Source organism: Piliocolobus tephrosceles, chromosome 1 (assembly GCF_002776525.5).
Source record: "Piliocolobus tephrosceles isolate RC106 chromosome 1, ASM277652v3, whole genome shotgun sequence".
Lineage (NCBI taxonomy): Eukaryota > Metazoa > Chordata > Mammalia > Primates > Cercopithecidae > Piliocolobus > Piliocolobus tephrosceles.
This window is the reverse complement of record NC_045434.1, coordinates 96,107,030-96,134,448: the sequence shown is the minus strand read 5'-3', so window position 1 is coordinate 96,134,448 and position 27,419 is coordinate 96,107,030. Positions and strand designations below refer to the sequence as shown.

The following is a 27,419-nucleotide window of genomic DNA, read 5'->3' as shown; positions in this document are numbered from 1 at the left end:
ATACATAATTTTACACAATACCTGTCCCTAGACAGCACTGGTCTTGTTAACTACCAGATATAGTCTGAGGATTATCCATAATCAAGTTGCATCTCTTCTTTTGTTGTCGGTGTGTTTGTGTGTTTTTCAAACTCTTTAATTTTATAAACATAAAATGTTTATATAGTGAGAAAGCAAAACCTTAATGCTAATCTTTAGAAAAAAAGTGAAAATAGCCAGAAAAATACTCATACTAATTTTTATCACACAATTCTTGTTCTACAAAGCATATTTGGAAAGTTTTTCGAGATGGTAGACCATTTTTTTTTTTTCTGATGAAGTGCATGATTTTGTTTTATATTTTCTGCAGTGTAAATAAAAATTATTGAATTCTTATTAAATATAAAATCATTACTCAGAAATTTTAATTTTTTTGTTTCTTCCCCTCTAGCAATATCTTAATAAAATTTTCTCTTCCTTAGTAACATCTAGATATCTAAGTACTGTCTACTCTTTTCCTTTATAGCATATTTTTCCTTTATAGTATATCTTTATCTCTCTGTTTCTCATCAAATGCGACTATAGAGTTTTCCTGTGAGCCTTAAGTAACAATGTCCCAGAAAGCTGCTGAATGTAAAGGCAGGACTCAGAGAAGTGAAAGGAAGATTTCATGGGTCCAATACATTGTATGTCTCTGGCTGTTCCTAGGATGATGCTGACTTTAACACCACCCTTGCCACATATACATACATACCACTACCTCCACCAGCAGCAACAGCAACAACAAAAATAACAGGCAAATTCCTAGTCTTCTCTGTTAATCTTAAATCAATATGGTGAAGAGGTGGAAGTCCAATTAATATCAAGTCCGTCATTAATTGATACGTGTGTCCTTTCTGTTGATTCTCATTTGTCAAAGCTAACAGTGTAAAATAATTTATTGTTTATAAAGTATTATCATTTATTTTAGATCATTTTCCTATTCCAATCAATTAATTCTGAGCTCTAGTAATTTGGGGGATTTCTGGTTAAACAAGGGTAAAAACTTACCTCTACAATTTCTGACTCTTCTCCCATGTAACTGGAGATAGAGATAGAGATATAGCTAGAGTTAGAGATAGAAAGAGATAGAGATAGAGGTAGAGATGAGACAGAGATAGAGATATATTTGAGAGATGAATACATGGACAGATAGATGGATGGACAGACTGGCTATGGACATGGCTGTATCATTGGTAGTGCTTCCTCTTGAAGACAAGAATAAATCAATCATAGCAACATCTGCATTCATTTACTGTAATCTGTATTTAAAAAATAGTGTGGCACAGAGAATGTAATTGACATGCCCTGAGGTATATATTTTGAAATGCAATTTATAACAGAAACCTGAATGAGGACTTACATCTGCTGGCCTTCAAACTTCTCCTCCCACATTGCTATGCTTCATCTTTAAACAGCTACCCAAACTGTGGCCACTTACTCAGTGGTCACTGAGGGCGTAGTATTCATTTTTATTTTTATTTTTTTCAGACTGTAGACAAGACTGCAACCAAATTGATTGATGATGACCATTATGATTCAAAGAACATCGCTGCTATCCGTGACGGGGTATGTCGAAGGGCCTAGAGCTTCTGTGTGTCTACGCACCAGAATCAGGAAGAGTGTTGGTGGGCATGGTGACCAGGGTGGTCAGTGGATCTCATGTGTCCATATTTGGTTTTGCTGACAGTAAGTTTACTCATGGTTTTTGCAGCTGTTAGCCCGGCGGGATGCCCTACGTGAAAGGGCTGCCACTAGACGTAGATTGCTGAAGGATTCATTGCTTCTGCAAAAACTGTATCAGGACTCAGATGACCTAAAGAACTGGATCAACAAGAAGAAAAAGTTGGCAGATGATGAAGATTACAAGGTAGGCAGAGTTTTCAGGAGCTGGATGTACTTATTAGGAGTTCGTTTCATTGGAAGTACAGTCTTGGAGTAAAATGAACTTTAGCATTCAGCTGGTGATCCTCATTTTATAGATGACAAAACAGAGGCTCAGAAAAGGGTAATGACTCCCTGAAGGCTATTTTATACAATTAAATATCAAGGATCTAGATTTTGGTTTTCTTGTACTCTAATGTTCTTCACCTCTTTCCTTTGGCACAATTTCTGGTGATGCTTAGCCAAATGGGGGAAGGTGGGGAATGTTTCTTATTGAGCTGCTTGTTGCCCCTTTCTCACCTTTTCTGCTCCCCTCTGCATCCCTACAGTAGGTAAATATTGTGTCTAATCCCACCAATACATTTAAAGTTTGTGAAAACTACTAGTTACTCAAAAGTAACCTAAATATTTGGTATAATATAAACTTATAAAATTTTGTAGCTAAAGGAGAAAGCCCCTTATTTTATAGATAAAGAAACCAGGATCTAAGTTGGGAAGAGAGTTGCCCAAAGTTATCCAGTTATTTAGAAGGTGGTTTAACAAAAAGTTAGAAGCATGAACTCTGGAGCAGGTAAACCTGGGCTTGAATTTTTGCTTTAGTTTGTTTATGGAAATTTCTGAATTATCTCTGAGCCATAGATTCCTCTTCCTTATGGTTGTGCTAACACATATTTTGCACTCAAAAATGTTATATAATATAAACTATTATGTACACACATGTATGTTTACAAACCTTCACATTTACCATCAGGGTGAGAATTAGGCTTTTGACTTCTAGGGCAGTATCTATTGAAAGTATTTATTTTCCTGATATTATTTAGTCTTAAATGTATACTTCTGATCCTTTTGTTCTTTTATCTTGATAGAGCTATGAACATCTTATCCTTGCATTTCATTTTATGAAGCTTGTTCGTACATGTTTGCATTCACTAGATGAGTTATGGCTCCAGTATATGTTTAATAAACAGATCTCTGTATGGGTCAAATGGATGGAAGGTTCATGTATGAGGTGAAGAATGGAAGATAATTTTCAGCTTTCATGATAACTCTGATTGTTAGTGTTTGAATGGGGTGTTGTATTCAAAATGATCTTCAAGCCTTATCTAAGTCCAGGAAAAAAATTGCCAGATTAGTTTGCCATATCTGCCACATGTAGAAAGAGGGAATTGTTGCATGAGTTTCTCAAACATTGGACTAAGAAAGTCCTCCCTTTTATCTTCTTGTTAGCATCATTAGATTTATAGTGAGAAATAACCTCTTATTCTCAAAATTTCTGTCCCTCTTTCTTCAAGTAATGGTTCTTTTTTTGTTTCATCTTATCTCAGGACACACAGAACTTGAAGAGCAGGGTTCAAAAGCAACAAGTCTTTACAGAGGAATTGGCAGTTAATGAGATCCTGCTAGAAAACATACAGAAAACTGGCCAAGAGATGATTGATAGTGGTCACTACGCCTCTGACAATGTGACCACTCGTCTGAGTGAAGTTGCCAGCCTCTGGGAGGAGTTGCTGGAGGCTACAAAACAGAAAGGTAAAAAGCAGAGGTTTTGGTGAAAGGTCATTTTCTAAATTCTGAAATCTACTGCATTCATCTTTACCACTGTAAATTTATCTGGTGACCTCTATGAGAAGGTATACTACTCATTTGCTTCCATGTGTCTTTCTTTTACTGGTAAAATTTTTAAAATCCAATCTGAATTTATAACACTGTATATTAACATAATTTTATGTTTTCTTTAAGTGTGTAGGGTTTAGAAAAAAATTTTTTTTGTCAGAGGCAGGTGAGTTGAAATTACTTTTGTTTTCCTCACTTTTTTTCTACTTTGTTGTTTTTCTTTCCCTTGAACAAGTATGTTTGAACCATGAGTTTTACATATTTTGGTTCTATAATCTAGCCAAGATATTATGACCCAGGTTATTACATTAGACATTAAAAGATTGTTGATGTCACATGTGATTTTCCTACATTTTATTCTTATAGTGCCTGATGACTTGTTGATCTTTTTAAACCTATTTGAAAGTGTTTAGGTTCTGCTATAAACTCTTAAAACAATCCTACATGTCTTCTTGGAGAGTCTTCACTTATATTTTACCCCTTACTTTGGAAAATTAATCAATTTTTAGTAATTAACACAAATAATGAGTTTTCTATTAGTGTGCCCTTTGTTATAAACATCATCTATAAACATAACTTTTCCTTTATTACATAATAAATATGTCATAAAAGAATCATGCAGATGATTTTTTTTGGATACCATCCTTATTTTTGGTTTAGAAAAACAAAATCAAACTTGCCTATGACAATATATCACTGCTACTCTTCACCATCGGGAAATACGGCAATTGCTTTGCAGAAATAATGCAAATAATTGCAATAAGATCATAGTGCAGAATCGATCTGAGCAGAGTGCAAATAAAGACATTTTCTGGAAGATAAAATAGTGGGGAACAGTTGGTAACGAAAGACAGGCACTAAAGGGGGAAAGTAAAGTTCAGTGAAATAATTTTGTAAAAAGAAGCTTACCAATTTAAAACTGAACCAAACCCTTATGCTTCTCCTAGAAAATAGAGTGTTTGGATTTGAATTTCCTTGAAAAGGAGGTCTGGATAGAGAGTAAAAATCACATAAGGAAACACCTAAGATGGTTAAAATCTGACACAGCAAAACTATACCTTATCAGGCAATGTAACTTCTTATTTATTTTTCTTTTGAGAACATTACTATATTCAGAAACAAATATTATCAGAATTCTACAAATTTAAGATGACTTTTGGTGAGCCATGTGAGACAGTTCTATTTTCCTCTTTGCAATATTAAAATATTATATTGATCCTTTAATTGGAGGAAGGTATATTATAGTGTAAGAGGAAGTTATAGTACCTAATGTCTTCTACCTGATGTCTTCTCCCAGTGACCCAGTTGGATGAGGCCAACCAGCAGTTGCAATTTGAAAATAATGCAGAAGATTTGCAGCGCTGGCTGGAGGATGTAGAGTGGCAAGTCACCTCTGAGGATTATGGGAAAGGCCTGGCCGACGTGCAGAATCGACTCAGGAAACATGGCCTCCTGGAGTCGGCTGTGGCTGCTCGTCAGGTTTGTTGTTAGCTCTTTGGTCACCATAAGCAATGGGTGTATATGCTCTGAGCACACTCATTATTAAGTAATAAGTAATTACTACTTATTAATTACTTAATAAGTAATTATTATTATTCAGAGAGCAAAAGAGCAAAGAACCCAAGGTAAAAATTCAAAATTTTTAGTAAACCAACTGCCTTTTCCCAAAAGCTCCTCCAGTCTAGCCAGGGGTGCTGGGTGCTCCATGTCTTTGGTTAGAACCTCATGGTTGATGTAAGGCTTTATTGACTTTTCTAAACATAAACTCTTCTCTCAATCGAGAAATCTGAGTTGCGTATACGTTCTTGTGGCTTACTAGTTATGTGATTTCTGATAGGTCATTTCACTTTTTGCATCTCAGTATCCTCACTATCCTCACCTATAAAATAAGGTTTAGGATTAAATTGTCTTTTCCTGTTCTGGTATTCTGTGATTCAAAGCTTAAAAATATTTTAAATCCTACTTTTTTTTTTTAAATAAGGAAAATTGAAACCCATAGAAGTGAAGCGACTTTCCCAATGTCACAGCAAAAATTAACAACAGAACCAGGACTATGAACTTGCATATGTGCCACTCTTATACCCAATGAACAAACGAGAAGAACAAGCAAATAGAAATCCTGGTACTGTGTCTGCCAGGCCACGTATAGTTTATTTCACTAATAAAAATGTAATGTACCTATTGTATCTATTTCACCATATAGGTATGCAACTAAAATTTTATTTCTGGGAAGAGCCTTCAAAATCCTGTTTCTGTATCCCTCCTTTCTCAGATATGGCTCAAACGAGGACAACTAGCTGGTGGCAAGGCATTCCGTTAAATTTATCTTTCTGAACTTCTGAGAATTTTTATAACACCACATTTTATCTCATAGGTAATCTTTCTGCTATGCAACAAACTTAAGTCTGAGAAATTTCCATTTATTTGCAGTTATAGCTCATTTTAAAGAGAGAGAAAGAATACAGAAGGTGAACTGATATAGAAAAACACTTCCAGCTTTTTTCCTTGGGGCCCACTTTATCAATACTCTTAAACACTCAAACTGCAGTTCTAATTTTTCTGATTTCCTTGAAGCATTCTATAAAGATTTTGAAGTTTCTAAAATATGTTTTGAGAACTACTTTCGTATGAATAGCCCTCACCTGATGTGGTGGTCCTCAATGTAGCAACCCCTCCAACTCCATTTCACTGATTTAATTAGAGATCAGAACACAGTGCCTATGGGAACTGATTTTCCAATGCCCCCGTTTCCACCATGGCAACCTCCTATCACTTCCTACTAAATGATGGTATTTCTTGGCATTCATTCTATTTCTCCCTTAGGATCAGGTGAATACCCTTACAGAACTGGCTGCATATTTTGAAAAAATAGGCCATCCTGATTCTAAGGACATACAGGCAAGGCAAGAGTCCTTGGTATGCCGATTTGAAGCTCTGAAAGAGCCACTGGCCACCCGAAAGAAGAAGCTCTTAGACCTCCTCCATCTGCAGCTGATTTGTAGAGACACAGAGGATGAGGAGGCCTGGATCCAGGAGACTGAACCCTCAGCTACTTCCACCTACCTTGGTTAGTACAGCCTGAGCAGGCTGAGCCATTAGGAAAGGACCATGGTCTATAGATTGAGAGATCTGAGGTACAGTAGTTGGAGCCTAAAAAGCTTGCTCTTAGCTGTTTCTTCTCACACTCATGAAAATGTGTCCAGTCCTTCATAAAAAGATTTTTAAAAATTATATTAAAAAATACACCTCCTAAAACTAGACATGAGCAAAGCCATGAATTTAGGGCCCCTGGGAAGAGCCAGAGTGCTCAGCATTTTGTTGCTTGCTCTAAAACTGTGAAGGTCTTTGAACAGTCATGGTTAATGTCTGAGATACTAAGTGTTTGTGTTTAGGTTGTAGTTGGCCCCTTCTTATAAATTATATGAGCTGTTTATTCTGACAATAGCAGAATAAAAATAATAAAATTTTGAAAAGTAGCAAATAAAGCACATATTGTCCTTTCTTTCAGAAGCTGCTAGTTCACCAGTGTCAAAGCCAGTACACTTGTAATGAGGCACAGAAAAATGTGTAGGCAAATACAGTGCAACTTAGTATGCATATTTTGGAAACATCTATGAAAGGCTAGACAATGAGGATAATGAAAGGGTTAGTCTGGGAAAACTTCTTGGAAGAAAAAAGCCTGAGACTTATTGGAAAGGCATAGAAAGTTTCTAGAGAGTATATTTTGAATGGGAAGTAGTAAGAAAGAAAGTTTAGAGGAAAAAGAGACAAAGCATGGTTAGGATACAGGGAGGATAAAGCAGACAGCAGGATTTCGGGATCTTAGAAGATGAAGGAAATTCATAGTAAGTAGTATTTATTGTTTGCTTGTTAATGCTATGCAATCAATGAGGCACTTTTTGTAAGTTATTTCTAGTGATTAAAAATAGATCTTCAAACCAGTTACACTGTGCCTTTTTCATGATGAGAAAACTTACGCATAGAAGATTTAAAAACTTTCTGATGTCCATAGAAATTAGCAAGTAGAAGTTCCTTCCTTGTACATCACAATATGCTGAAAGACAATCGCGTGCATAATATTGGACATTTGAACTAAGAAGTTACTTGCCTTCGTACCTATCTTTCAACAAAAATAGTGATGTTTTCATTATCTGTTGTATAATAGTGAATTGAAATTTATTAATAAAAAGGGGTTAGGGGAAGAACAAAGATAAGTGGAGTGAATTCAGACAGATGATAAAAATTTAAAGAATCTTACTCAATGGTTAGAACTTCAAACGGAAGAACTGTGGGTCCAAGAGTTCTAAAAAAGTGAGGTATGCTACTTCCATACACCAGGATAATCCCAAACTTTGAAATTCCTTTCTTCTGCAGGAAAGGACTTGATTGCCTCCAAAAAGCTTCTGAATAGGCACAAAGTCATCCTGGAAAACATTGCCAGCCATGAACCACGCATTCAAGTGATAACAGAAAGGGGAAACAAAATGGTAGAGGAAGGTATGTATGATTGAGATTCAGTTGGCCAAAACATCACCAGGCCAGACCTGTGGGAAGAAGTTTGTACTCTCTTAAGGTTTCAAGGGAATTTAAAAATATCTGACCCATTTTCCCACTTAATTCTCTTTTGGCATTTCTGACAAATGGGCATATGGTTTTGTTTGTATATTTCAATAACAGGAATACTCTAATCCTGTGAACCGCTATTTGTTTGTAAAACAAAAATTATTAAAGTAAAATGTCTTTACCCTAATCATTAATACGCTTCTCTGTAGAAGTTTCAGAATTCAGAATCTAATTTACAAAGCACTGTGAATTAAATCAGGTCTCTTTTCCATATAGGAGCTTCCAGATCTGTGAAGGCAGATCTTAGTTATGCAGTGCTGACCTATTTTTATAGTAAACTGTTCCATTTCTTTAGTTTCTCACTTCATATAGTTTCAGTGCCTCTGTTCACTCTTTTTATTCAGTTCAGAAATTCCTGGTGCTTAAGTATGATGTTCAGTTTTGAATCTCATAAGCCAGGTATGGTATAAGAAATGCAGATTACATTGGGATTTTCCCTCTGTTGATTGAAGAATCAACTGATGCCAACCAATATCTAGTTTTCAAAAGTGTAGGTTAAAATTCAGTTTGCTGAGCAAAACTTCAGATCCCAACTGACTGATTCAAACCAACAAATGTTTACTTGGAATATCAGTGTTACTATAGAAATTCGCCTGTTTTTTAAATCTTCAACTGTACTTGTGGATTTTGTCTTCTTCTCTTTTTGGTTCTATCAGGTTTTGTTTCACATATTTTGAAGCTCTGTTATTACATGCATATACATTTAGGGTTGTTATATCTTTTCGATGAAGTTAAATCTTCACATTATGAAATATCAATCTTTATCCATGGTGAAATTATTTGTTCTGAAGCCTACCTACTGTGACTTTAATGAAAGCCACATATGTTATCTTTTGATAAGTTTTTGCATGGTGCATATTTCTCCATCTTTTTGCTTGTACTCTGTTTCTTATATTTAAAGTGGGATTCTTACAAATAGCATATAATCAGGCCTTGTTTTTATTCTGTTCAATCTGGTAATTTTTCTTTTTTAATTGTGGTATTTAGACAGTTTACACTTAGTGCAATTATCAGCATGGTTTATTTTAAATCTGGCATGTTGCTATATTTTTTTCTTTTTATCTATCACTGTATGTCTCCTTTTAGATCAATTTTGTATTTATTGTGATTCCATCTTATCTTCAGATTGGCCTATTAGCTACAATTGCTGTTTTGTGTTTGTGTGTGTATGTTTTTATAGTGCAGTGATTTTGCCATTGTGATTTGGAGTCCTTTTGGGGTCTCTGACACACTTTTAGTGGGTTCACAAAGTTAAAATATTTTCGTAATAATAGTGCTAAGACTCTTATTTCCTTTTACAGACTTATCCTTTTATAAGCATAGAATGGAGTTTTCCAGAGCCTACAGATGGGTGATGATGTTACTCTTCTGTCTAATGAAGTATACACTTGTACATTCTTTTTTTTCAAAGCTTCTTGTTTTGATTTCTGATATGGAAACTATTAATGAGTCTAACTAAATAAGCAAAAGATTTTTTGCATCCTTAATAATTTTTAAAATTGTAAAGGGGTCCCAAAAGCACAAATTTGAGAGCCACTATTCCAGGAATTAAAATATAGATTTTTAATCTATTATAGTCTAATTTCAAATAATATTATGCATTTCATGTTTAATATAAGATTCTTAAATGGATACTTTCCTTTATTTTCACCCTTGTGCTATTGGTGTCACATATTTTTACATGTTATAAACTCTATAATTCTATGTCATTATTTTTGCTTTGATAGTCAACTGGTTTTAAATGAGAAAAATTTGAATAGTCAACTGGTTATTAAATGAGAAAAAACTCACCCTCATATTTCCCATTTCCAGTGTTCTTTATTTCTTTATTTAGGTTAATATTTTCATTTGTATTATTTTTCTTCTGCTTGAAGAACTTCCTCTAACATTCCTTATACTGCAGGTCTTCTATCCATAAATTCTCTAGACTTTTGTTCTTTTAAAAGCCTTCATTCTACCTTCCTTTTTGAAATATATTTTCACTACATATAAAATTCTCAGTTGACAATTTCTTTCTTCCAGTATTTTAAAGACGTGCTGCCTTGTCTTCTGACTTTGCAAGCTTCTGATAAGATGTCTGCTGTCATCATGATCTTTGCTCCTCTGTATGTAATATGTCTTTTTTCCCCCCTCTACCTGTTTTAAAGCTTTTCTCTTTATCACTGGTATTAAATAATTTGATTATGTGATTATTCGATAGGGTTTTCCTTGTTTCTTCAGCTCAGTGATTGTTGAGCTTCTTGAATCTGTTTTGTTATGGTACTCCTGGGGCAGCCTTTATTCAAGGACTGATTTAGAAATGAGCATAATATTGATATGTTACTCTTCTGAGGACCCTATATCATGTATTACAATATTTTTCCCACTTTGATGAGTGGTAATGTTAACTATTGTCATTCTTAATTGAGGCCTAGAAGTTATTTGGCCACTGCTTTTAAGTCACTCTTTTCTCACCGTCCAGGATTTCCCTATACATATGTGCGTGTGAGTAATCAGACAAATACTCTAGGGAACTTCTCTGATAAGTTCTATCTGTCTGTAACACCCTTCTCTTTAACACTCAACCTCACAAATTCTAGTTCTCTTGTCTTTCCCAAACGTTGATCTCTGTGTCCTCAATTCAGTGTGACTGGTGGTTCTATTTGGTTTAGCTCCCCAGGCCTATAGCCCAGAAACTTCCCAAGGCATAAGCTTGGCAATTATAGAACATATCTCATTTATTTCCCTTCTCTCGGGAATCACAGTCCTCTATCCATTATCTGAAAATCATTTTATCTTACAGCTTTTCCTGTTTTCTAGTTGTTTAGGGTGGAAGAACAATTCTCATAATAATAACTCCTTTATGGGAAGAAATGGAAATCAGCTGATTTTTCTGCTTCATCTAAACAAGGCATGATTTTGAAACTCTGAGCATCACCCATACATTAGTATTCTGTTTTCAAGTCTGTATTTGTCAGACAATACCAACCCATTCACCACCACATGCATATCTCCCATTAGTAACTTCTGTTACTTAATCTCACTCAGAATATTTCAATTCCCAGGTAACTCGAGAAAAATATAACGTTGACTAAATAAGGTACCATTTTTATCACTTCCTTTCTCTTTTCCAAGGTACCAAAAGAATTAGAGAATGGTAAACACTCCTGAGGATCATACTCACCTTTTCTATAACTACTCCATAGGACACTTTGCTGCAGAAGATGTGGCCTCTAGGGTCAAGAGTTTGAATCAGAATATGGAGTCTCTCCGTGCTCGAGCTGCTAGGCGACAAAATGATCTTGAAGCCAATGTCCAGTTCCAGCAGTACCTGGCTGACCTGCATGAAGCAGATACATGGATCAGAGAGAAGGAGCCTATCGTAGACAATACTAACTATGGGGCTGATGAAGAGGCGGCTGGGGTAAGGTGGGGGTGGGTTTAACATTGTGAATCCTCAACAAATGCAACCAAATTGTCAATTTAGGGTTTGCTTAGGTTGTGGGACAGCTACAGATTCTGCCAGATTATTTGGGGTTTCCAGAGTGATCGCCTTTGGTCTTCATCTGCTGAGACTCCCTCAGATTTGATGGGAATCACCAAAGATATGCTACATTTTTCTCATCTCACAGAGATTCGTACATTCTTTAGAGATTATCTAAATCAAAAAAGTGTGATCAGAGTCGAAGTCATAATCCCATCCTAAACTTTCTAGAGGAACCTTGAGCATTTATAAATTAATCATGGTTTTAAGACATAGACATCTTAATTACTTTATTAAAATAAATTTGGACAGATACATTGAGATATGCTGGGGCAAGAAGAACCTCAAAGGTTATAATCACACTTTTTATCCATTTATTTGTTTTGCTCATTGTCCTATAGGAAGCTGGGATACTATTTCACAAACTTTTGGCACTAGAAGTAATTGGTATGCACATTTTAAGTTACGCTAATCTTTATCTTGTAAAGTAACAATATCAACAGCATCCTTTTTCAGCTATAATCTGTCTTGATAAAAATACTTTTGCAAGTTTGAGTTAATTTTGATTTTAGTAAACATATTGAAATTACAATTTATTAATTAACTCCTATTTCCTTAATACTTGCAAATTTAGGGTTAAAAATAACTTTATAATAGATGAAAAGTAGCTTTTACCAGGATTTAAGACGAAAAGCATAACCCAAAATAATAGTAGTTGAAATAATAGTGTTCCTCCTATATTCATTCTGATGATCTTCCATCAATAAATCCAGGCTCTCCTAAAGAAGCATGAGGCCTTTCTATTGGATCTCAATTCATTTGGAGACAGTATGAAAGCTCTACAGAATCAGGCAGATGCCTGCCAGGTAAGACTAACTCAGTGATGACAGGAATCACACTTCCTACCACAGAGAAAAAGAAATTGTCTTTATTGCAGATTTTTTACTTTCTACAACCCAAAAACAATGACAAAGAAAACATTAAGTTCTATGACTCTGGTATGCAGGAACTGTAGCATCTACAATTTAGTCCAAAGGAGACTTCATCCAAAAGAACTTTTTGATAAATGGTATCATGTCTTCACTGATGTATTTTTGGCTTTCCTCTTTCCTTCCTTTTATATTTCTACCCTCCCTCTTTCTTACTTTTCTTCATTTATATCTCTCCTTCTTATCTTTCTTCTTTATTCCCTTCTTTTGTTTCTTAATTTTTAATGCCAAACCGTATTAAATGTCTGTTATATGCAAGTATGAATAAAACATCCTGATTTGCAGGAAAATTACAGCCTATTTGGAGGCCAGACATTTAACAGTAAGTGCATATAACAGATGTATGAACAGGACAAAAAGTCTCAAAGAAAGGACTCTTGTGTTCTCTTGAAATAACAGTACTGGAAAATAGGAAAATTTTCATAACTGAGGGAAACCACCTGATCTGAATTATTAAGGAAAAACAGATGGGTGGTTTACTGTGCAGAGAAAGAGGATAAGAGTTTTTCTAGTCCACCATGACAGCAAATGTACTGAGGCACAAAATAATCAAGTTTTGTGGAAAATGCAGTTGGTTAAGAACGTGAGAATGGAAGATACAATTGGTTAAGAATATGAAATGGCTCAGGTATAAGGTAAAATGGGGTGTCTTGAAGATTCATTGAACTGGAATCAAATTAATGTTGTAACAATGTCTCCTGTAGGTAGTGGTAGAAAAAAAGAGACACATTTCTTACCTTCAAGGAATTCTTTCTAATGAGAGGCTGTTAATTCACACATTCAGAGTAAACAAAAGACAAAGACTCAGTCTGTCAAATCAGCGTATATTTACAGACCTCCTATGCTGTGCCTTCACCAGGCTCTGCACAGTGGGTGTCTAAACAAAAACAGATGGATTTATACGTTGTGTGGTATGAGGAAACACGTCACCTAAAGGAGATGAAATCAGAGGGCTCTGTCGGTGGAGGTGCATATTCAACTCCAACTTGAGGAAGGGGTGGGTCATTCCTTAGGAAGAGGGTTTATGTTTTTCTTGATTTCTCAGAGACATGAAATTGGCAGAAAGTAAAAATCAGAGAAAATTCTACCTTAGAATGCAGACTGCTTACTAGAGACACAACATATTTTTAAAGATCTCAGTTAATGCTCTCAATTTTTAAAGTTCTATGGCCTTTCCTGTGGTATTGACCACTCATCTCTCAAACAGAAGGTCCAGAGCTCTTGACATAGTAACTTAAAGGCCAGAAGAAATGGGAAGAATTGTCAGTGGACCTACTTTCCCTGTAGGGGAAAGACAGATAATGGGTCTTTCACTTTCTCAAATAATTTTCTGAAATGTTCATGTATATAATCCTTTTGGGCCTTCTTAAGGGAGTACACTTCTTAAAATGTATTCCTCCCATTTTAAGTACTGTTGGCTTAGAGCATTTAATATGTTTCTGACAAATCATGTATTTGCTTCCTTGCTTTGGGTTTATAGTTCCCAACCTGTCTGTCCCCTGACAAGTGTCAGAATGGAGCAGTCTGAAGACCACATTGAAGGGATGGCCTCCCCCTCCACACCTGTGGGTGTTTCTCGTTAGGTGGAACGAGAGACTTGAGAAAAGAAATAATACACAGAGACAAAGTATAGAGAAAGAAAAGCGGGGCCCAGGGGACCGGTGCTGTGCTTACAGAGGACCCACACCAGCACAGGTCTCTGAGTTCCCTCAGTATTTATTGCTCAAAAGATAAGGGAGTAAATCAGCAGTAAGACATACAGATACACGGAGATGTTCCATTGCCCAGGGACGGGCAGGAGACAGATGTTTTTCTTTTACTGAGATTTAAGAGAATGGTGATGGCCTTTAACCACAAGCAGTCTTCAGGCATTTGTTTAACAAAGCACATTCCTTACAGCCCAAAATCCTTTAAACCTTAATTATCACAGCAATGTCTCTTGTAAGGACAAGATTGGGGGTAGAGTCACAGATTAACAGCATCTCAAATACAGAGCCAAATGGAGTCTCTTAAACTTACTTCTATCTATAATAACACAGTAACAGGTTGACCTCTCTTTTCCCCACACCACATACTTTAATCTCTGCAGCCATGTAAGAGGTTCCAGCCAGAGGCTCTTTTCTCCTGGGAAGCCTAAAGGACTGTTCACCCCTGGGAGGCTGTACAGGGAGATATTTCCAGTGTGTAACTGACACCTGCTTCCTGTTTTTGTTCAGCAACAACAGGCTGCACCAGTGGAGGGAGCTGCTGGAGAACAAAGGGTCATGGCTTTATATGACTTCCAGGCCCGCAGCCCCCGAGAGGTCACCATGAAGAAAGGTGATGTCTTAACACTGCTCAGTTCCATCAATAAGGTGACTTTTCCTTCTAATGTTTCCATCAAAAAGTGTCTCTTTCAGAACCATCTCTCCCAATCTTGCCAGATATTCAAATTTTTACCATCCAACATTTATTTTATTATTTTATTTCTTGAATAACTATAACTGATTAAGTAGTATTTTTCCTGTAGATATTTTGCAGGATCCTACACATTTCTTTTGGAATTAAAATCCCAGTGTGACAGTTAAAATCATAAAGAGTTGAAGTTATATAACCAGCCCAAAGATATAGAAAGTATGAGTGAAAATTCTGTAATATATTTAAAGGGCTAAGCTGTGCCTTTCTTTTTTCCTCTTTGCTTGTTCCTCTTCTGTGCCAGTATTTCTAGTGATAAAATAACAATGTCTGGGGTTAGATGGAGCCTACTGAAAGATGAGTCTTTTGTCAACTTGATTTTCTTTGGATCTTTTGCCTAGGAGAACAATGATAAAATACTGGTTGAGATTTTTAAATATATTTTTCATAAAAACTGAAGTAATTTTTTTATACTCTGATACCTAATTAATCTACAAAAATTCTTAAGAAGAAAAGAAAATAGTGTGGGCTATAGTTATTCCAAAGACAAGTAAATATTTGAAGCGGCAGATGTTTCCTTATCAAATAATGCATGCTAGTCCCTTGTTGCTTTGTCTAGGCCTCTTCATTATTTTTTTGACAAAATTAACCTCAGAGTTTTGGTAGATGTAGCAACAGTTCAAAAATAAAAAAATAAAATAACACTCAGGTATATGAATGTCAGAGCAATTCACATTTTTCAGACCTCTGCAAGAAGAATAGGGGAGAAGAAACTTTTGTGCAATATCCCTCTACACAGAAGACGCTCCACTGCCAAGAAGTCCAGCTAGAACCTGGATCCATGTGTTTTTTGTAAATTCCTCATGAACAAAGTGCCCCATGATTAAAAGAGCTGTCCTGGGTGTTTGAAAACCTCTCCAAAGTTAAGGGTCTACACATTATGTATCAAATTACTTGATTTCAGGGGCTTGTCTATGCAATTCTTCATTTCATTTCTTGGTCATTTATGAAAATTATGTGCTACCCATTAGACATGGTTAGCTTATCTTTGCTATTAACCTGTGCCTGGGCCAAGAGACTTAGTGTTGAAGTCTCTCCCATTTGTTGCTTTTCCAATAATTAATGAAGGAATGGGGATCTGCTCTCCCTTCAGGACTGGTGGAAGGTGGAAGCTGATGATCATCAGGGCTTTGTCCCAGCTGTCTATGTCAGAAGACTGGCCCACGATGAGTTCCCGATGCTCCCACAGCGGCGACGAGAAGAGCCAGGCAACATCGCCCAGCGCCAGGAGCAAATTGAGAACCTGTAAGTTCTGGAGCCTGGAGAACTGAAGAGTACTTGGCCAGACATTTTTGGCCGAAGACATTTCTTTTCATGACCCTGCATCTGTTAGATTCGCGATGCCACAGAAAATTCGAAGATTTTAAGAATTGAAAGTAAACCTAGAATCCTTTAAATGTTTCAGTCTCTTTTTGAGGAAAGGCAAGCCCAGAATCATTCTATCAATTTCCTGAGGTCAGACACTTCACAGAGCTCTTCTGATTCCCTGCCCCACATTCTTTCAAGGTTATTAAAGTCTCCTGACATCTACATGAACTTCGTTTACTACACCAGGTTTTACATATCCAGTTGTCAGTTACCATGTAAAAATGTCACTTTTATGAAATGGGGAAGGAATGCTGCCAGTCATACAATTGGGTCACTGGCATTTATATTATTCTTAAATGCAATACTATGTGTTTATCTTTTTGCCCCCAAGGCTGTTTTCCTTCTATCTTTATTTCCTCCTGTCTTCTACTGTTCTTTTGCTTTTGATTTGTTTTCCCTTTCATTTTTGTTCCTTGTTTCTCTCTGTTTGTCACTCAGCCTCTACTCTTCGGTATTTTCTCCTCCTTTTATTCTACTTTTCCCACTTCTCCATCCAGATACCGCTCCCTCCTGGATCGGGCAGAAGAACGCAGACGTCGTCTGTTGCAACGTTACAATGAATTTTTATTGGCCTATGAGGCAGGAGACATGCTGGAATGGATTCAAGAGAAAAAGGCAGAAAACACTGGGGTGGAACTAGATGATGTTTGGGAGCTGCAGAAGAAGTTTGATGAGTTCCAAAAGGTGAGAAACAGGAACCTTCTCCAGACACCTTTTTGAAGGTAGATATCATTTCCTTTTATCCCACAGCTTATCCTACATGATCTTTTAATTTATTTCGCACTGGTTATATATTCTCCCCAAAGCTATTGGCAGCTCTGTGGCTTAGATCTCCCTCTAGGTATTGTAGTTGTTCATAATTGGAAGGGAAATGCGGAGAAAACTAGTTACCCTAACTGCAGCCTTCAGTGCCTGCCATTCTAAAATCCTCCCTGGAGTGCTGGTCTTCCTGAATTCTTCACAACCGGCCCTATACTATACTTTGTTTCCAATGCCCAGGTTGGGATAAGGTATTGTTGTACCATGTGTAAAGTTTAATTATGGGGCAGAGTTTGGGGTGGAAAAAGGAAGAACCTGACCTGACAAACGATTCTAATTTTTTGCCTACCTAAAATCCTTTCAGCATTCTTTCTTCCATTAGATATTTTTCCATTATCTTAACTAGCAGTGAGTGTACATTCCTTCTTTTCTTTCTTTTTCTTTTGATATCTTCCACGTGGGATTTAACACATACACACACATGCACACACACAGACACACACATGGGGCAGGGGAGGAGAGAGAGCACACACACACACACACACACACACACACACACAGGGAGAGAGAGGGAGAGGGAGCACGCTCCCTAGAGCTGTTTCTTACAAATATCTCATAATACAGGCAGATAGTGACTCAGTTAAAGAAATTCTATAAAGCTGGAGTTTGTACTGGTAGAAAAGGATGTTACACAGCTTGGGTATCAATCCCTCTAATGGCATAACTTAACCCAGGGGAGATTTTAAGAAATCTAGAAAAATGGCTATACTTCATACTGCAGATAAACAATAGTTTAACAAGTTTTGGATAGCCACTAGGTGTCAAGATCTTTAAGGATACTCTTCTCAGTGGCGGATTGGAGGAGAGGAGCTTGGTGTGTATTACAGGTGATGTTAGCAATGTTTTGCTATTTAGCCAAGTAGGGGCAGAGATGGACAGGTAAGTATGGTAGATTCTTGATGAGGGGATTTATACTGCTTTGGATGAATTTTCCCATTCAGGATTTGAAGACCAATGAGCCTCGGCTAAGGGATATCAACAAAGTAGCTGATGATCTACTATTTGAAGGACTTCTAACACCAGAAGGAGCTCAAATCCGGCAGGTAACTAAGGCTCCCTCCATTCCTCCTCACTACCAGGTTGGGCTTTGGGAGTCTTCATTTCACTTCAACATGGAACTTTATATTCTGCAGATCCACGAGATCATGCAGAAGGTAACAGCAGTATGGCATTGGCTGTAGGAAAGACAAAGACAATAGCCCAAAAAGTCCCTGTATTTTTGTTGTCTAAATTAATTAAAGCAGGCTCATTTGTTAACATATATTGAGTGTCCTCCATGCCCTCACATTTGTCATTTCATGGATGGAGTAGGAAAGGAGACAAAAGTATTGGTAGCAGAAATTAAGATGTATCTTTAAGAGGCAGTATTAGGAGGTTTAGGCAATATTACACTGGACATTAGTTAAATTAGATTTACATCATAGCTCTATTCTTGTCTGACTCTGTCCTCAGACAAGTCTCTTCATTTCTAAAAACCTCAGTTTCTATATCTGAAAAGCAAATATTGGATAGCACAATATCCAAATTATGATATCCAAACCTCCTTTTAATCTTCTGTACCAGGCTATATCAAATTAAACATAAAGTTTTGTCCTTACATGTCCACCCAATAATATAATTGAATTTGAATTGCAATTTTAGAATATGTACATTCGAACTGACCTAAAATTCTTAAATTATAACACATACTCACCTCCCTTTCACTGTCACACACACAAGAGATACTCAATTACATGAATGCAAAGAAAATGCACATAAAGAAGCTATGATAGTGGGAAGAGGTTGATTAAGAGAATTTACTGGAAGACACAGGTTCTGATCAACATGCTGAAGGAGGAGAATATAGGTCAGTAGAGATAGAGGAGAGGCCATTCTTGACCTGATTCAAATCTGGATCTGTGATTCCATAAAAGATCTAATGAACATTAATAAATGTTCAGTTAGTTCTCTGGATTGCCATAAGTCAGTGGGGATGAGTTTTCTGCCTGTTTTTATGGTGGTTGTTATGGGATATGAGGGAGAAAAAATACGAAGGGGAGCAATGTACTTACCCCCTATAGAAAGTAGGGCTTTAAGAGGCTACCTGGTTTATTCAATTCAGGATACAGAATTATTTGTCTTAGAGAAATGTGATCACTTCTAACTACCAAGGCAACACTTTCCACTCATGTTTTTGGAGTTTATTTTGTCGTCTTTGTAACAGCAAGCACTGATTACTACTCCAGAGTTGATGGTTTTACCCTCTAACATCAGCTTCAGAAGAAATCACTTTCTCTGAGGCACTGGCAAAAATGAGACCCAAGCTCAAGCTGTCCAAGAAAGGAGCAAAGCTATGCAATTTCTGAAGAAAATAACATTAGAACAATTATGATTTAAATCTTGTCTTGTCTTCAGACACAACTGAGCCATGTGAGTTAGTTCTCCGTCTCAAGTCTGATGTTTTTGCCTCTTTTAGGAACTGAATGCCCGCTGGGGTTCCTTGCAGAGGCTTGCAGATGAACAGAGGCAGCTGCTGGGCAGTGCCCATGCTGTTGAGGTGTTTCACAGGTAAGAATTTTAACTCTAAAAAGCAGTGCTGCTTTACAACCCACTCACAAAACTTCTAAGTCTATTACTATGGTGGAACCGTAGATATTAATATAATCTTTCTTCCTGAGATGGAGATAATGTGCCAATAGAAAATTAGGCTTTCTAGTAGTATAATTCTCACTCCGCAAACAGGATACTCCCAGACAACCAACTTCAATTTTCTAATGCCTAGGCTTGGGCCTTGGAACACAATTAGTAGTCTGTATATGTTTCCATGAAAATGAATAAAACTTAGGCTGAGTGCAATGGCTCATAGCTGTAATCCCAGCACTTTGGGTGGCTGAGGCAGGAGGATTGATTTAGGCCGAGAGTTGTAGACCAACCTGAGCAACAAAGCAAGACATTGTCTCTACAAAAAAAAAAAAAAAAAGAAAAATTAGCCCAGTGTGGTGGCACAGGCCTGCAGTCCCCGCTACTTGGGAGGTTGAGCTGGGAGGATCACTTGAGCCCAGGAGGCTGAGGCTGCAATGAGCCCTGAACACACCATTGCACTCCAGCCTATTGCAACAGAGTGAGACCCCTGTCTTTAAAATCAAAACAGAAAGAAAGAAACCTGAAGTTGAAACAAGAAGTTTAAGTAATTACATTTCTGAACTAGAAGCCAATAGTAGAGGACAACAGACATCACATTGACTTACAGCTCATTCGACATTTTTCTTGTTTGATTTTCAAACTAAGAAACACAAAGACACATACAAACAAGTAAACAAACAAACAAAACAGAAACCAAACACCTTCATTGTGTATAAATGTATTTTTGATGATGCAGGGAAGGAAAAACAGACTCAGACAGGTCTGTGTGTTCAGAACGCTTAAGATGGAAAGCTATGCAATATGATAGTTAAGCATGTGACTGCCGTCAGATGGCCTGGTTCAAGCTTAGGCTCCACCATTCAGCAGTGATATAATCTTGAGAAAATACTTATCCTCTTTAGTCCTCAGTTTTCTGATCTATATAATGGGAATGGTAATAGTAACTATGCTTCTTGGAGTTGTGAAGATTAAACGAGCCTAAGTTTCTAGCACATAAAAAAGAATGATGGTAATTGGTAGGGGTGGGGGGTAGGGGATGGGGGATGTGAGGGTGGTGAGTGGTAGTGATGATAACTTTCTTGTAAGCCCCACTAGCCTGCCTCTGGTACATATCCTTACTTTTGAACTCTCTACTCTCTTGTATACCAGAGAAGCAGATGACACAAAGGAGCAGATTGAGAAGAAGTGCCAGGCCCTCAGTGCTGCAGACCCTGGCTCAGATCTCTTCAGTGTTCAGGCTCTTCAGCGACGGCACGAGGGCTTTGAAAGGGACCTTGTACCCCTGGGAGATAAGGTGAGAGAGGTCCTTCAAAGCTTTTCCAACACTTTCCACTTTATATTTAGCCCTATACCAATGCCCTCTTCTTTGGTTCTCTTTCTCAGTCTCTTATTCTTATATTTCTCTTTGTTTCATATTTGTTTTTGTACACTGTCCCTAAGGCAAGACCATGAAAAGTGTATGCCCCATGACCATTAACATGGGGAAAAACTTGTTCAACTCTTGCTGTCTGAGTGAGCACCCTATATCCCCTTGCCTCTTTGGTAGGTTACAAGTGACCAGATCTTGTGGCAGCTAGGTGGAGGCAAGTAGCTCAGGAGAAATAGCAAATGTCCATATCCAGGATGATCAGGCCAATGCCTGAGCATGGTGCATGTTTTTCTTAGCAAGGAATTGAATGAGTTGTTTAACTCTGTTTCAACCCAAAAGTGTACTCTGGAGCTTGACAGATATAATCAGAGGCTTGGCATTATCATGCAGAACAAAAAGAAGCTCCTCGCATGAAGAATCAAGACCCTTGGGTTTCCTAATTGAGGTTGCCACTAACCAGCAGAGTCACTTAACCACTCTTCCCCAACAACCCTCTTATTTTTAAAAAGAAGTATGGTAATACCAATTGTAACTACCTTAGGGAGTTATGTGGACTAAAAGGTTGATATTATTTTATAAAGTATTAAGACATACTTGTACATCACTGATGTCTATTTGAGAAGCTGAATACTGGGACCTAGGAGTCTCCTTTTGCTAAGATTCAGGTGTGTCTCTAGGCTGATTATCAGAGCTATTGTACCTCCCCAGGTGACCATATTGGGGGAGACAGCAGAGCGGCTCAGTGAGTCCCATCCAGATGCCACTGAGGACCTGCAGAGACAGAAAATGCAATTGAATGAGGCCTGGGAAGACCTGCAGGGGCGCACAAAGGACCGTAAGGAGAGCCTAAATGAGGCCCAGAAATTCTACCTGTTCCTCAGCAAGGCCAGGTAGAGTGGGGTGGGTCATGTCCACGTCTGGCCTCTAAGTAGACTGTCTAGGAGTGGTCTGGGTGCAGATGCTGTTTACTGCTGAGTTTGGGGGGCACCACTACGTTCAAGTCTTACCTCTTGCAAGGTGTAAAAATTTCAGGTTTGAAACTTGAAGCAATAAAATACAAAGTTTGAAAGAATCTGAAGCCATCTAGGCCAATTCAGTAAGCTTCTGTAAATGTATACTATATATAAAGTACTATGTTGTGGGGTTTTAGAGTTTTGTTCCACTGAGGAGAGAGTAGTATTCAGTCTTCTACTGTATTCAGTATTCTGTTGAATACAAATAACTATGATAGAACGTAATGAAGCCCAAAACACACATTGTAACAAACAGCAGTGGGAATTCAGAGTTGGGTAGAAGAGATGATGCACTGCAGATAACATAATATTTTATTATACCTTATTAATCAAAATTGTAACAGAAGAGAAAACAAATCATGTAGACTGAACTGTGCAAACAAAGACATAATCAGAAGAAAAGAAGAATAAGAATAAGAACATGTTTGGGTGGTAGGAGAAGTAGTAAGAGATAAACTTAAAACTCCTGGGACCAAATTCCAGAGAATTGTGAATATCTTACTGAAGTGTAGACATTATCACAATCCAAAATTCACCTCACAAACATATAGTTTGTGGAACAGTTCCCACGTTCGGCTCCATCACATCAGTTCGCTGGGAGGAGCATTAGAGTTGAAGGTCCAGGAAGCTGTAGCTCTCAATGCAATGCTTTTCAAGAAAAAAGGAGGCAAATTTTGGCAAATGACTGTAGTTCCTCTTGGAAATCCCCTCCTCAGTTCAGCACTGGAAAGCTATAGTTTTTGACAGAGTTTAAATACATAGCACTCACACCCATTCCAATGGTGCTTCCTTCCCTTTGTGAAGCTGTACTCGTCAGTATTTCAAAGTAGTGTTCCCAGCCTCTGAGCAACATTAATATCTTATTTTACCCCATATGACACTTTTGCTTTCAGTTTTGTTTTTTAATTGCTATTAGTGCCTATGCTCTGTTTTTTGTTTTTGTTTTTGTTTTCCGTTCTTAACCTAAATGTGAATTCCTAGAAGGCACAGATATACCTTTTTCACAATGTTTGGTACTTAGTAAGCACCCAATAAAACTTAGTTGCTTGAATAAATGAATTTACAAAAGAAGAGACCTCTCTTTTCCTAGAGCCAAGGGTTCCTATTGAGCAAACAAGAGTAATGACGTTCTTTATGAGATGCTTAATTTATCCATTATATATGCTTTAAAGTTAATGCATGGTTAAAATTTGCCTTTTAAGAAGATAGACCTTAGTTTTGCTTGTCTAATTTCCTGACTACTAAAAGGGTAGGGAAATAGACCTTGATTTAATCAGCAGTGTGGAGGCCTGTGTGTGTATGTGTATGTTGGCCAAATATGTTCTAGATTTTCTTGAGAATAAAAGTAAGAGGAAAGACATAATTTCTTTCAGACTCTATAATAAGATGTATCTTCAAACCCTAGAAACCACTTAAAAGGAACAGTAACCAACAGAAGTAATGAAACATATAACAGTTCAGGATTCCAGAGGTCTGGGTTCTATTGAAGAGGTCTGCTTTTAGTTATATCACATGGGCAAATTAATTATCTTTTCTAAGCTGACTTCTTTATCTCTATAATGAAAACAAAAAATTCCCAGAATCTCTGCAGGATTACTGCAAGAATTGATAAAAGTAATAAAAGTGAAGAGGCTTTCAAATACAAGGGATTGTTATCATTAAGTGATACAATAAAAAACAGCAAACCATATAAAGCCAGATAAAAAATGTTATTCTGGAAATGTTTTCTGGAGAATGGAAAACTATAGGGCAAACAGCACTGTAGCAAGTTGCAAGGTTTTCTTGTCGATTCCAATGTGTCTATGTATCTAGGGATCTGCAGAATTGGATCAGCAGCATTGGCGGCATGGTATCATCACAGGAGCTGGCCGAAGACTTAACTGGCATAGAGATCTTGCTGGAGAAACATCAGGTATAACTACAAAAGCCATAGCCACTGATCATGTCACCTGAAACCTCTACTAATTTTAAAATTTCCAACGGAGTTGGCCTCACCGATTTCTTCCCCCTTTTGCCCACAGGAGCACCGTGCTGACATGGAGGCAGAGGCTCCTACCTTCCAGGCCTTAGAGGACTTCGGTGCAGAACTTATAGACAGTGGGCACCGTGCTAGCCCTGAAATTGAAAAAAAGCTTCAAGCTGTCAGGCTAGAGAGAGATGATTTGGAGAAGGCTTGGGAACAACGCAAGAAGATCCTAGACCAGTGCCTGGAGTTGCAGGTACAGCAAATTTCCCAATTGTTAAGCAGGTTCAGTAGTCTTTTCTTCTATGCAATTTTATATGGTCATTACAGGCTCAGTTCTCTAGACTTTCCACATTATAAACACAAAGGGAGCTCATCTCTTAAATACCTAGCATTGTACTATGCTTTCAATACTGATCATTGTCATATTCTCTGCTCTTTCCTGTTAGAAGAGTCGAATAAAATGGTGATCAGTCCTGAACATGAGGTGGGTTGATTATCATTTGTTGATTGGTTGAAGAATTGGTTGTCTGATTTTTGTTGAGATTCTATCCTGTGGAGGCTCGGAGTGCCGCAAAGATTAGTAAGATAGTTTCCCATTTCTTAAATAATGAAATTAGACATATAGACAGATTTTACTAGTGTTGTGAGATGATTATTAATAAAACAAAACATTTGAGTGCTTTGAGGCTAAAGAACAAGAAGTGATTAAAGCTTTTGGGGGAAATGAGCAGTTGTGTCACAGGCTACCCTGAAGGATAACATTTCACAGAGTCTTAAGGAAATGATCAGACAGTATTAACAAGGTTTAAGAACTAGGAAACAGCACCCCAGGAATTGGAGGTAGCTTATACATAAACATAAAGTGTATGTTTGGGAAAGAGGAAAAGTTCCAGTAGAGCTAAGATTTGTCACATGAGTGTGTCTTGGAAGATGCTAAGTACTCCTTGCAAAACCCTTTGTGTCACGATCATGAAAGGTGTAACATCATTTCCTTCACACCACCTGGACGACACCATACCCCTCTCATTTAATTCCTCATAGATGTTCCAAGGGAACTGTGATCAAGCTGAGAGCTGGATGGTGGCACGTGAGAATGCCCTGAGGTCAGATGACAAAGATTCCTTAAACAGTCTGGAGGCCTTGAAGAAGAAACAGGATGATTTGCACAAAGCAATCACTGCCCAGGTAATAATGACTAGTAAAGGAGTTAATATAATAATCCATAGTAGTAATAACAGAAATCCTATACATTTGTCTGGTTTTATAATTTACAAACATTTTGATTTGCTTTTTTTTTTTTTTTTTTTTGAGATGGAGTCTCATTCTGTCACCCAGGATGGAGTGCAGTGGTGTGATCTTGGCTAACTGCAACCTCTGCCTCCCAGGTTCAAATGATTCTCCTGCCTCAGCCTCCTGAATAGCTGGGATTCCAGACACCCACCACCATGCCCAGCTAATTTTTGTACTTTTAGCAGAGACAGGGTTTCACCATGTTAGCCAGGCTGGTCTCGAACTCCTGACCTCAAGTGATCTACACACCTCGGCCTCCCAAAGTGCTGAGATTACAGGTGTGAGCCACCATGCCCTGCCCTGATTCCTGTTTGCTTCTTACAGAAAAACTGAGGCACGCAGGGCAGCCTGACACTTGACATTGTTTCACCCAAGTCACATGCAGCAAGTGGACTCTCTTACTTTAAATCCAGCATTCTAAACTCTGACTTTTAGGATTAAAAATGACTTTATATAGTATTTCAGCATCTCACTCAATACAGGATCCACCCTCTACAATGGTCATGAGAAGTGCCTGTTCTTTAGGGAACTCAGTACCACACAAGTAGCCCATTATTAGATGTTTCTCCACCTGTTAAGTTGAAACCCACTTCCCTGTAAGGCATTTAGTGTTTGACCCTGAGTATATCTTCTGAATCCACAAAGGATAATACCTTTATTCTTTTCTAGGAGGGAGTCTGGGATTGCACCAAAGGGCCTAATCTCCAGGCATCTGGGCTCTTTCCTTTTCCCTTTTAGGAAGGGAAGATCACTGACCTAGAACATTTTGCTGAGCGCCTCATTGCTGATGAACACTATGCCAAAGAAGAGATTGCTACTCGGCTCCAACGTGTACTAGACAGGTCAGGCCTGAGTGATTGTTTTATGTACTACAGGAAGATGTAGCAAACTGACTTCTTTGCTAGCACTGAGATGGGGGAATACTCTGACTTCCTGTCATTTCTAGGTGCCTAAAACTATCTTGACACCTATACAGACTTTCTGACTTGGATTTATGGAATGAAAGACATGAAAGATACCTTAGAAATTAACTGGCTTTACCACTGCATTTTATATCTGAAAATAATAAGACTGTGTGAGAAGAAAAGAGGCATGTTGGCAAATGGGAAGATTTATGGATATGGAATCAGAGCATGGGAAGGGTGGAGGAGGGCATAGAATGATTTGGCTCCATCCTCTAGATGGAAGGCTCTCAAAGCACAACTGACTGCTGAGCAGACAAAGCTTAGAGACCAAGCCGACCTAAAACAATTCTACCATGATCTTGAGGAGCTAGAAGAATGGATCAGTGAGATGCTGCCCACAGCCTGTGATGAATCCTACAAAGACCCCACTAACATTCAGGCAAGTTCAAAATAGGAATCTTGGAAAATTTCACCATTCTGAGCTTTTTGGTTGGATAGTCATCACCCTTTCTGACTGCTGAGGTTACCATGCCTGCTCTCAGAGACTTCAGAGTCTGATTTGGAGCAGGTTCCTCAGAAGTCACCATCACCTCAGTTGTGATAGAAATATTAGCCCTTCCTTTTAAATATAATTTACCTTATCTTGTCTCCATAAATAAAAATATAATATAACGTCTGTTCGTTTCCCTTCAGAGGAAATACCTGAAGCACCAGGCCTTTGCAAATGAAGTCTATGGCCGAGCTGACCGGGTGGATGCCACCATCAACCTGGGGCGCTCCCTGATTGAGCGTAGCACGTGTGATTGCGATGAAGAGGCCATGAAGGTAAAGCTCAGGATGAGTTTTGGGCTGCAAAGGCACATGAGAAGGAATCATTTACTCTTTCAATGTTCCATGAGTAGAGATACAAAATATGTTCTGTGACCATATCACAGAAGAACAATCTTCCCTCTGATTGTTGCACAAAGAAGGAGAAAAGGAGTGATGCCCAGACCTTGTCACTCCCATCATACTCAGTACCT

General features: G+C 37.8%; 1 protein-coding gene across 2 annotated transcripts in view; it reads left to right on the top strand.

Moving 5' to 3' along the window:
- The window catches only part of SPTA1 (spectrin alpha, erythrocytic 1), a 75,870-nt gene that overhangs the window by 15,335 nt on the left and 33,116 nt on the right, over positions 1 to 27,419 (top strand). For both annotated transcript variants that reach the window (XR_003309950.1, XM_026457049.1), the window contains 21 exons: positions 1,510 to 1,587; positions 1,733 to 1,888; positions 3,228 to 3,432; positions 4,814 to 4,995; positions 6,340 to 6,583; positions 7,891 to 8,013; positions 11,325 to 11,542; positions 12,376 to 12,468; positions 14,808 to 14,945; positions 16,139 to 16,290; positions 16,911 to 17,097; positions 18,174 to 18,275; positions 19,688 to 19,779; positions 21,004 to 21,148; positions 21,932 to 22,113; positions 24,049 to 24,148; positions 24,258 to 24,455; positions 25,244 to 25,387; positions 26,231 to 26,334; positions 26,674 to 26,836; positions 27,091 to 27,222. Coding sequence is in view for 1 of the 2 variants with exons in the window: in XM_026457049.1 (XP_026312834.1) it covers positions 1,510 to 1,587; positions 1,733 to 1,888; positions 3,228 to 3,432; positions 4,814 to 4,995; positions 6,340 to 6,583; positions 7,891 to 8,013; positions 11,325 to 11,542; positions 12,376 to 12,468; positions 14,808 to 14,945; positions 16,139 to 16,290; positions 16,911 to 17,097; positions 18,174 to 18,275; positions 19,688 to 19,779; positions 21,004 to 21,148; positions 21,932 to 22,113; positions 24,049 to 24,148; positions 24,258 to 24,455; positions 25,244 to 25,387; positions 26,231 to 26,334; positions 26,674 to 26,836; positions 27,091 to 27,222 (3,138 nt within the window). In the remaining variant the exon portion in view is untranslated. The remainder of the gene's footprint in view (positions 1 to 1,509; positions 1,588 to 1,732; positions 1,889 to 3,227; positions 3,433 to 4,813; positions 4,996 to 6,339; positions 6,584 to 7,890; positions 8,014 to 11,324; positions 11,543 to 12,375; positions 12,469 to 14,807; positions 14,946 to 16,138; positions 16,291 to 16,910; positions 17,098 to 18,173; positions 18,276 to 19,687; positions 19,780 to 21,003; positions 21,149 to 21,931; positions 22,114 to 24,048; positions 24,149 to 24,257; positions 24,456 to 25,243; positions 25,388 to 26,230; positions 26,335 to 26,673; positions 26,837 to 27,090; positions 27,223 to 27,419) is intronic.